Genomic DNA, 11,274 nt, shown 5'->3' on the forward strand with positions numbered 1-11,274 from the left:
TTCTAATTTTAAATTATTAGCAATCAAGTATTTTTTGTAGTTTTGAGGAATTATAAAGGGACAATAAAGTATAAATAGTGTTTTTGTCAAACAGTTTTTAAAAAAAATCAATGTACACATGCATAAGCTGTCTTCAGGTTTTGAAAATGTGTGTGTGTCAGAGTCTTGTCACATCCCTGCTGCATTGTGTGACTCTTTTGTCTCAGCTGTGGGATGCAGTGTCACTGTGTCATGTTCTTCCCCTGGAGTGTGATGCTTTCCCACTACACTGTCAGCACAGTTAAATACAAACACCCATAATAATGAGTGATAATAGATAAATAATAATACATAATATAATATAATGATGACCTGCACAATAACATTAATAACAATTATGATAGATAGATAGACAGATAGATAGATAGATAGATAGATAGATAGATAGATAGATAGAGATTTAAATTGCGTCTTTAATATTTTTACACTGACAAAATGATGTTAACCCAAACAGGACATGATATAGTGATAGCCTATAAAGATTACCAACCTCTTTTCAAATAATAATAACAATATGAAATCATATAATCATAACCGTGATCACAATACCAAGGTTGATCCACCCAGGGTCCAATAGTAATAATATTATCAATAGTAGTTATTATAGATTTCTAATTAACCGATTTCATGTTTGTGGATGACGTTTTGATCCACGGATCCCCAGTCCCTTTCCATTTTCAAATGTGCCGCGCAGTGCGTCACGGCGCTGCGCCCCAGCCCACCCTGGCACAGTGAGCCGTGTTTGGATACGGCAGAGCGCACTCGCCTGTGTTGTGGTGACACCGGACGGATATGCGGCGATGCTCTTGCGTGTGAAAGCGTCTTCGGCGCTCTCTAAGCAGCTACGGGGAGATTTCGCCTCGGATGAGAGATTAGGACTCGGAGGAGAAGCGGGAGGAGGAGGAGCGACCATCACCAGAGGAAGAACAAAAGCAAATCACGGGATCTTTTGGTCCATCGCGTCCACTCGGTGGTGGCGGCGGCGGCCCGTCGAGTCTGTGAGGAAGCCGGGGGCTGGATTTGACTCTCGCAGGGATGTGCTGGTGAGTCGGCTGGTGCAGCAGCAGAGCTCGTGCTGAGCCAGGAATGAAAGATATGAATGGATGAAGGAACACCCTGTGTGGATGACAGGAGGAGGTTTGCAGGCGGAGATGCTGTAGAATACATTTCACTGACATGTTATGGAAGCCAAACACTGGCCATGATTGCCCGCATAGGCCTAACGACAGATGCTGATAGGCTAATCACCTAGTCGGGAAGCTATCTGTGCTGATAAGCATGGAGGTGCTGGTCTGTTTTTATTATTATAGCCATGGATTCATGTTTCCTGTGTGATGAGATCCTGCAGCATCCATCCATCCAGTCCAGTCTCAGCAGACCTGCATATGTAATTGTTTGGACAAACTGGGAGCTGTGATGTTGGATTAATTTGATCCGCAGGCATCAGCCTCTCCTCCATCTACGCCCTGTGTAATGTCACTGCTGAAAATAAGCCATTCTAAATAAAGCAGCAAACATGACATTTGTTTGTAGCTGCTTGTCATTCCCAGGGCTTATTTTAGCTTACAGTGGACTACACAGCACTGAGACAAATCTGCTGCTGCACTGTCACTCACTCCTCTTCTTCTTCTTTCAGAAAGCTTGATGATGAAAGGAGGAAGAGGAGGAGAGAGGTGGAGTGAGCACTCAACAGTGCAGATCTGTTTTTAATCAGCCCCTTTTTTTAAATCAGGTACATCCAAACTGATGTGATGCAATGATAAGAAGAAAAAGCAGCGATTGTAATAACCAAGTGTTCATTTTCTTCTTTCCTCACAGGGACATCTATGGTCAGGAGGTGATGGCGGCGCTGACTGAGCTTCACCACTACTGTTACCCCTTCCCACAGATGGACACCCACCACCTGCACGCCTGAGCCTGCACCCAGCACTGTCTCCCCCCCTCTCCTTCTGCCTCTCCTCACTCATTTCTTACCTCTCCCTCCAGCCACCACTTGCTTTCCCCCCATCATTCCTCCTCCTGTCCCTCCATCCAATTTCCTCCATCTGGATTTTTGCTGTATCCCTGCGATCTTACTTTATTATGGCGTACTGCGGCCGCTCTCTGGACTCCCCGTGCACGCTGGCCCTGCTGGTGGGCTTCCAGTTTGCCTTTGTCCTCTATTTCTCCCTCGGGGGCTTCAGGGGCCTGGTATCCGTCCTGGTGCACACCACTGAGCCGGAGTTTGATTACTCTCGACCTCATGACGTCTACACCAACCTCAGTCATCTGGGCGCTCCGCCTCCCCCGCCTCGCAACTCGGGCACTGGACCCCCTGTCACAGGACCGCCACTGAGAGACTGCCAGATCCCTTCCCCACTGCTGGGTGAGAGAGTGAGGGGTTTACATATGTGCTGGTATACTGAGTGTATAACATACACACGCAGTAAAAAGGCACAGTGTGGTTAGTGTGGTTGCTATTGACAATATCATTGAAGCTTCCTCTCCTCTCCTCTCCTCCCCAGTCGGACCCGTGTCTGTCCATCTTTCCTCTCCTCTTTCTCTGGAGGAGATCAGACAGAGGAATCCATTAGTGTTGCCAGGCGGACGCTACCGTCCTCCAGACTGTGAATCCCGCCATCACACAGCGATAGTGGTGCCGTACCGGAACCGGCAGACCCACCTCCGCGCGCTGCTCTACCACCTCCACCCCTTCCTGCAGAGACAACAGATCCACTACAGCATCTACATAGTGCAGCAGGTCAGGTTGTGATTGAGTGTTTGTGGCTGATGTGGCTTTTGATAGCACTTTTGTCTCTCTCCAAAAGTGCAAAACCAGACTGTTGTGCTGGTCTATTGTTGGTATATTTCTCATGTAATACTAATGGAGTAATTAGTGATACACTGGGATAATACTTGTAGTACTGGAGTATTACTGGATTAATAATTGCTGTAACATCTGTGTATTACCAGAGTAATCTTTGCATAATACTGATAAATCTACTGTATAACCAGAATGTTACTGGCAAATTTAACATTGCTGTAGAAAAGATATCAATCAAGTAATGCGAAGTAATGCAAACATCTGATTTAAATGGTCATTTCACCTAAATAAAACACAGCCACACACATAGTTTTGGTTTTATTTGCTGAGATTTTGAAGTATGTGCATTTGCTGCCGTACAAATTCTGGAAAATCACACATCCACTTTGCTTGTGTCATTATTCAGTGACTACATTGTACAAACAATCAGCTGTTGTTCTGCAGTGTCCCACCATGTAGGTAACCCTAAGCCAGTTGTAACTGAGCACTGAACCCATGCTGTGCTTGTTTCAGAATTCATATTTTGTGTGTCAGTAAATGCCAAACTCTACTTCTTGCTTCAGTGGGGGAACGGTACTTTTAACCGAGCCAAGCTGCTCAACGTCGGGGTGCGGGAGGCCCTCAGAGACGAAGACTGGAGCTGTATCTTCCTCCACGACGTTGACCTGCTGCCCGAGAACGACCACAACACCTACACCTGCCACAAACAGTTCCCCACACACCTGTCTGTGGCCATGGACAAGTTCAGATACAGGTAACAGTGCAGAGCGAGCGTGTGTGTTTGTGTTAAACAGACAGGACTCCGTTTTCTGTTTGGCGACTTTATTCTCTGTGGGGCCGTCTTATGTTTTTGCAGCTGGACTTCACACATGTGCATCAACACTGATTCACCACACTGCTGTAAAGCGGACTGATGCCGTTTAGTGTCACTCAAAAATACAAATAGCATTTTCCTCTGTAACAGCAACAGTAAAAACAAAAAAAATGGTTAAATAATGCACAACATTTCTTTATAACATACATACCATATGCCATTAAGAAAGAAAAAAGTGAGGATGTTCTTGAAATGAGTAACCACAGTGCTCACAGCCACACAAAAAAAGTTAAAGCAAAAGTTAAATAAATATTCCTAGGCTGCAACAGATGAACTTATAGAAGTGCTCTGTGCTGAGACGTTAACTCTATGCGTTGGTGATGTGACTCTCCCAGGCTGCCGTACCCGCAGTATTTTGGCGGCGTGTCTGCAGTGACCCCAGACCAGTACATGAAGATGAATGGTTTCCCCAACCTGTACTGGGGCTGGGGTGGAGAGGATGACGACATTGCTGCCAGGTGAGGAGCGAGAGCATGTCCGAGGACCACACCCTGCAGCCACATGCTTGTTCTCTTTTCTCCATCTTTTGCATGACTCATTCATCTTTTTCCCCCCTCATGTTTACAGTTTCATTGCCTCTGACTTTCCCTTTTCTTTGACTTTTGTTATTTCATGTGTCCTAACATCATCTTTCATCTTCTCTTCCCCTCCCACTGCTGTGGCTTTGCTGTGTGTCTCAGTGTGTGTTGGCATGGACGAGCTCGCAGATTGGGACTGGGCTGCATGCTTTAAGGGTTTTACAGGCAGGTTTCAGGCTCCTCTCACGTTTGCTGTGGTCCCCTCTCTCCACTCTCTGGCTTCTCTAGCATTTGCCGATCTGTTGCAAGAGGAATGTAACTGGGAACTGAAAATCCAAAAGCTTGCCAAGTTTCACTGTTTCTCCTGTACTGCCAATAACATCCTATGATGCATTAAAAGTGATCATATGGACATTAACAGCATTAGTTACATGTTCCAATGAACTCAGATGGGGTGGTACACCAGCACCAGAGATGGAAAAAGGAAACCACAGTCTTTTCCACCGCCTATAGGCCATGAAAGTATGTTATTCCCATACGTCACTCACAATTCTGTCTGTTGCCTTTACTTTCTGTGTTTTGCTTTTATCCCTTAGAGGATGAAAGTACTCAGATTGGATAGCATTATTGCTCAGAGTGATAGCAAATATTAGGAATAGTTATTCTCTTGGCTTGTTCCTCCAGTGTTGTCCAATCCTGACTGTGAGACTGAGCTTTCTCTCTCGTTGTGTGCTGCCTATCCAGAGTGCGTCTCTCTGGCATGAAGATTGTGCGTCCCCCAGTGGCCATTGGTCATTACAAGATGATCAAGCACAAAGGAGACAGAGGCAATGAGCAGAATCCACGCAGGTACCGATGCAGTCTTACAAAGATTTTGTGATTTTGATCTGAATATCTGGTGTATCTACTTCTTCAATGGAATGTTTTTGAAATCACATTTAACATAGAAATAGTCACTCACTTTGTGCTTCTAACATTAAGCTGAGGTTTATTCCCAGTGCTGGCGACATCTTAAGCTTTTACAATAACTGTTGTTTCTTTTTTGTTGACCTGCTGTTTTGTATGGGGTTGTGTTTTTCCTCTGCTCGCTCTGTGGTGCCAACAATTTCTGCAACCTCAGGCAGCACTTACTTATTTTCTGATGAACATTATTTTCTTTTTCATATCTATAACGCTCTGAAAAGATTGTCTAGATAACAGAAACAAGCATCTGTGAGGAGCATTTTAGGCCCTGAGGCTGCTTCTTCAAGTTTCTTCAAAACTTGCCTATCAGTAACCACAAGGGTCACTAATTAATAAATTATATTTTCTATTTAGTATAATACAAAAAAAAGATAGGATTGAACAAAATTGTCATTTTACGAGATTCAGCTGCACCTAATACTTGGATTTGTGTTTTCAACCTTTGGATATCAAAAGGCTAGCGTCCCCTTGCCTCCAGTCTTTATGCTAAGCTAGGTTAACTGCTTCCTGTTTCCTGGCTGTAGCTTGTGGTATTAGTTTTCTCTTATGCAATTCCTGGCAAAAACAGTATGTTGAGAAATTTACAATTATGTCAAACTATCCCTTTAAAGTTTCACACACACACACACACACACACACACACACACACACACACACACACACACAAAAACCTGTGTCATTATGTTCGTCTCTCTAGGTTTGACCTCCTGAAAAGGACCAGACTGAACTGGCGCTCTGACGGCCTCAACTCTCTGACCTATGAGCTCCTTTCCAAAGAGCTGGAGCCTCTCTACACCAACCTCACCGTCAACATTGGAGAAGACCCCCGCCTGCCGCAGGGGAAGGCACCCATCCCCGTTAAGGCAACAACCCCCGTCCACCAACGCAGCACCAGCATGAATGAGGGCACAGCCAAGAAGGAGGAGAAGAGACGACAGGGCAAAGGGTCTGTGGTGGAAAATTCGATCAAGATATTGGGTGAAAAGACAAAACCTGCGCAGTCAAAAGCAGCAAATCAAACAACACACAAGAAAACTGGTGCAATGACATAGGAAGGGGTGTGTGACACAGAGACTGCGTCACATCTGTAGCATAAAGTGGCTTCCCTCTTCATTCTGGATCTGAAAGACCAAACGGAGGATGCTGCTGTGCTGTGGGACTTCAAGTACACCAGCTTTTGGTGCTCAGTGCAGGTTAGCGATAGTTATGCAATGGATCCAATGAAGCAGCCACTTTTGTCTACAGGGGTGAATTCAGGAGGACGACTCTCGGTTCGACATCCGCTGAATGTTACTTGCGACTGTTGCAAAAATCTGTCAGACTCATATCCGGGAGGAGAATAGTGTCCGACACAGTCACATCCACATTGAGGGCCAAAACCGACGAAAATGAAAAACAAAACAAAGAACGAGACAAACACACAAATCTCCGCCCTTTTCTGGACATCACAACCCGTACGACACCCGTCTGCCGCCAACAGACCTGCAGCTTCATCAAGTCCGCTGCCAAAAAACTGCCGCTGTCAGTCCGCCCCACTCGTCCAGAGTGGGTTTGTGTTTCTGTGCCTTCTATCTTTAATGCGCATTTTATAGACTGGTAGAGTTGCTTTTAGATGCTGACCTGGGGTTAATTTTACCTCTCCAGACCGCCAGGGAGGTTGAAGCTGATCCTAGACCAGAACAAATGATTTGTTCCAGGACTGCCGTTTTATATCTGTGTGCATCGATCAAGCGTTGACCAACTCCATAGTCATCAGACGATTCTAGAGTTTATATTTATATAGAGACTTCTTTATTTGTTTACTGGTTTGTTTTACTCGTCCTTCCCTACAGTCTGGTGCCTCTCTCGCTCTCTCTCTCTCTCTCTCTCTCTCTCTCGCTATCTTACATTTAGTTTATAGACAATCAAAAGATAGCTCTGTATTCAGCCACATAACAAAGTGAGGAAATATCATGACTATCTTCACGCCCGTCAGATAAACATAGACTTGGCATGATAGCTGTTGTCCTAGTTTGACTATACTCTTTATACATGGATAGACCCGTGCGTCTGATATTACCTGTGCTTTTATAATTTTATCTTTTAGATACTGTAAGTCAGGTATGGGGGGGGAGAAAAAATATATATTGTGGGCGTGTGACTAAACGTTCGCCGGTGTCAAATTGTGTTTTAATAACAAACGTGTTCATAGTTACGATGAAGCACTGTGTATAGATCTGAGCGTCATACCAGGAGGCCTGGGCTCAGTGCGTCTGTAAGCTATAAGATGAGTGTGTCCACACAAGGACGATGAAAAGAAACAATTTTTATTACAAGGAGGACACCAAATCAGAACTTATAACATATAACATGTAAGGTGGTTTGTGTAAACACCTCCATTATCATCTATCCTGTGATATAAAAGCCACTTAATCACTCCGTCATTGATTCTATTTATCATATCAGCCATTCAGAATGTGTTTTTTTAATAGTCCCTCCTCGTTCAGTGTCGTGAAGGGTTTTCTTATTCGTTTGTTGTCGGGGGGCTTGAATCTGATCACTGTTAGGATGTAGAATCTCTTGCTGCTATATGACTCTAGGGGAAGTGTACAACTAAAAAGCTTGAAAGATGACATATTGTAACATGGTGTGGAATTGTTTGCTCATGCTATCATGTAATGAATGTATTGATTTTATTTTATTTATTTAGTGCGTCACTGATAGAGCTGAATGCAGTGATGTTGCAGTGCGGATGTGTTTTTAGGGCTCGAAACACCGTTCTAAATCGTAGAGCTGATTATTACCCATTTCTACCACATCCTTACGTCAACTTTGTGCCTCATGAACTAACTAAGCGCTGCAGGCATACTGCTGGGTGATGTGTGAGCACCCTCAAGTGGTACAGACTGGTGTTTCGCCAGCTTGGAGAAAGCGAGGACTGAATGAAACTGCAGTGTTGTGACATGAATGTTAATTGGCCATTCACAGGTTTCAGCCAATCAAATGTTTGCACTGCTCTGCGTTTGTGTCGTGTCACATGTTTGATCCTGCTCCCAATCTTAAAGGTGTAGAACAACACTCTGATTTTACTGGTTAAAAAAAGAAAATTCATGGCATGTGTTTTATGAATGGATATAGTTTTATAGACGGAATCTATGTTTATTTATGGAGACATATTACCTGTTTCAACAAAGTGCTGTACAAACAGATTGTCTTGAGAGTATATAAGAAATGAGACAATAAGACAGAATTTCTTAGCTTTATACTGCATAACTATTGAGTTGCATATCAACAGATATATATCCTCCATTCCTCATATCGCCTGGGACAATGCCTGTATGACATGGAGCAGTGAGAAAGCTTTTAATGGTGTTGTGTAATCTCAGCAGATTAATCAGCAACCTGTGTGCTTACCTAGAGATTGTTACTATATTTAATAAATAGGCTAGTTTTTATAAAGTCATGCAAGTTTGGGAAATAAACACTGTGTAGTTAAATGGAGACAATAAACAGGATTGGGACTACATGTTTTTTAATTCATTTAAAAAGGTGATTTTGTCATCAATTCATTTTGTGAATAATGTTATTTTATAATGTTTATTATATCACTTGTAAGGAAGTACTTTACACTGAAAAATGTATTTACCAACTTAAGAAATTACTTCAACTGGTAACATACACATATCAATATAATTATTTCCAATTCAATGCTATCAGTTGTGTTTTTTAAGTGCTTTTTTTCTGAAAAACCCCAAAAAATTACTTTAATTGGTAACACACAAATATAAAAGTTAAATTGTTCCAAAAAAAATGCATTACAGGTCCACAAAATTAACTTCATGCGATAACACACAAATTAATTAAGTTTCTTCAACTTAGACACGCTAACAAGTTATATTTACACAATCAACAACTCCACTTAAGCTTAATTCATATGTGTTATACCAATTGAAGTTAGTCTTTAAGTTGGTAAAGTTTTTTCAGTGTCATATTTGATGCCTCTCATCATCTTGGGTTGCCCTATTTACTGAACTTGTCTTGAAGACGAGAGATGTGTATGAACATTGTGTGTGTGTGTGTGTGTGTGTGTGTGTGTGTGTGTGTGTGTGTGTGTGTGTGTGTGTGTGTGTGGGCGTGTGTGTGTGCGTGTGTGTGTCGGCGTGTGCATGGTCAGCAAATAAGGCAACACAAGCAGTGAGTTACAGCGGATGTTACTGTGACAAACAGCAAATATGTATACCAATAAAAACCCATTATCAAAAACATGTCTTATCCACATTTTCTATCAATAAACACATTAAATACACTCTATACTAGATATACATTTAAATACTTTGAGTACAGAAGCGAAGCACTTACCCTCCCACAACACTCTTAATGAATAAAAGCTTCAACACACTGATTAATCCTGCTTGCTGCTATAGATTAGCAGTCATATATGGCCATCAACACAAGCTGGACAGCAATCTAAAACTGCACCGTTACATCACCCTGTGTGTTGCAGGCCTTGGCGTTCTGTGGGCATCAAGAGCAGGATTAAAAAGTTGGATATGAGATCATACCTATAAATAGACAGTATCCCTCAGCTGTGTATGTTCGATCTGTTTCATAATCTAAAATGCTGCATGACTCACCGAGAGAGGGCAAAACACAAACTCATGAAGAGGCTGGACAAAAAGAGGGCATCTGTAACCAGTCCCAGTGCAACGCAAACACAGAGGAGAACTCATTGAAGTGAGTTCAGATACCTCATGTTTTCATGAATACTTGCAGTATACTGCTGATAATCCAGGGTATTTGATAATACTCAAAGCTTAACTGTCTCCAGTGTCCACTCATGTTGATGTTGGCATCACGGTGTAATGTCTTCCTTCACAGTCGTCACACCTGCATGTCTTCCTGTGGGTTGTTCCGTGATGCTGTCACTCTCCGGCGGCAGCAGTGACAGTTTAGTTTGCTCTTTCCCTCCAGCAGACTGACACACTGGCCTGCTGAAGTGAGCGTGCAGACACAGAGGGCTGAGGCAGCCTTTAGTCACCTCCTGTTACTGTACGGGTTAGGAGACAGGGCTGACCTCTCACGCCCTCAGCAATGTTTTAACTCTCTCACACACACACACAGAATGATATACTGTGAACAGCTCTATGAACCATTGTACAGAGATGCACATAGGGGGACGGCTGTGGCTCAGGAGGTAAAGAGGGTCATCCACTCACCAGAAGGTCGGTAGTCTGATCCTCAGCTTCTTCGGTCTGCTTTCTGAGGTATACTGAGGCAAGATACTGAACCCTAAATTAACCCTAACGTCTGAAATGATGCAAACACTGCATTTAGAAATGTAAAGAATGAATGTGTGTGTGAAAGATTGAGTGCTGTGAGGAGCTGTGAGGGTCACATCGTAAATACAGTTCATTTACATGCTGTATAAGTGAATTACATTAGTGAGACTATACTAGACACACAGATGAGAGAAAAACAAACCCTTGCTTGTGATACTGTGCATTCATCTAATTTATTCCTCATTTCATTTGCTGCTTGCGAAGCATTTCACAATAAAACACCAGGCTACACAATTATTCACTTAAATTCACCTGTCCCACAGACCGGTAATTATTACAAAGTCATATTATGGTGATGTTTAACATTGTTCACATCAGCAAAACATCAGACTTGAAATATGTCATGCTTAATTACAGGGCAAAGCCCAAATAACAATTGTGTATTTTTATTATTTAACTGAATAAAGACTGTGATATTACCTGAAATCATTTGAATAATCAGATAAGTGTCTGTGTGTCATCCTGTCTTCTATGACTACGATATACTGGATATTATATGTTTAATCTCAGCAGCATAACAGATAATTTACACATTGTTTAAAACATTCTGTCACATGTGAAATCTATGTCATAAACCTAATAATGATGGAGGCTGAAAAAGCACTGCCTGTTTTCTTAAAGTAAAATAATTGTAATTTTGGATTCACTCTTTCAGTGTGAATCATTCCCACACATCAATTTGAAAATCAACTGTGATAGTAGGTCACAATATTTGGTTATATAACCACTCTTAGTGTTGGTCTCCAAACATTTCATCAC

General features: G+C 42.5%; 1 protein-coding gene across 2 annotated transcripts; it reads left to right on the top strand.

Annotated features, from left to right (window-relative positions):
• Positions 1-756: 756 nt before the first annotated feature.
• Positions 757-9,302, top strand: b4galt3 (UDP-Gal:betaGlcNAc beta 1,4- galactosyltransferase, polypeptide 3). Of its 2 annotated transcripts, XM_020095890.2 has the most exons (8): positions 757-1,082; positions 1,676-1,771; positions 1,858-2,404; positions 2,544-2,779; positions 3,406-3,596; positions 4,052-4,174; positions 4,979-5,083; positions 5,895-9,302. In XM_020095890.2, the coding sequence occupies exons 3-8, from the start codon at positions 2,122-2,124 to the stop codon at positions 6,247-6,249; spliced, it is 1,293 nt and encodes a 430-aa protein (XP_019951449.2). In that variant the 5' UTR covers positions 757-1,082; positions 1,676-1,771; positions 1,858-2,121; the 3' UTR covers positions 6,250-9,302. The 2 variants fall into 2 exon arrangements, with proteins under 2 accessions (XP_019951449.2, XP_019951450.2); XM_020095891.2 differs by lacking the exon at positions 1,676-1,771.
• Positions 9,303-11,274: the final 1,972 nt, after the last annotated feature.

This window comes from Paralichthys olivaceus, chromosome 6 (assembly GCF_024713975.1).
Source record: "Paralichthys olivaceus isolate ysfri-2021 chromosome 6, ASM2471397v2, whole genome shotgun sequence".
Lineage (NCBI taxonomy): Eukaryota > Metazoa > Chordata > Actinopteri > Pleuronectiformes > Paralichthyidae > Paralichthys > Paralichthys olivaceus.

Bases quoted from the DNA above. Each gene is read 5' to 3' on its own strand.
- b4galt3 (XM_020095890.2), top strand. From the start codon at position 2,122: ATGGCGTACTGCGGCCGCTCTCTGGACTCCCCGTGCACGCTGGCCCTG. The intron at 2,405-2,543 runs GTGAGAGAGTGA...TCTCCTCCCCAG, and splicing joins GATCCCTTCCCCACTGCTGG to TCGGACCCGTGTCTGTCCAT. The intron at 2,780-3,405 runs GTCAGGTTGTGA...TTCTTGCTTCAG, and splicing joins GCATCTACATAGTGCAGCAG to TGGGGGAACGGTACTTTTAA.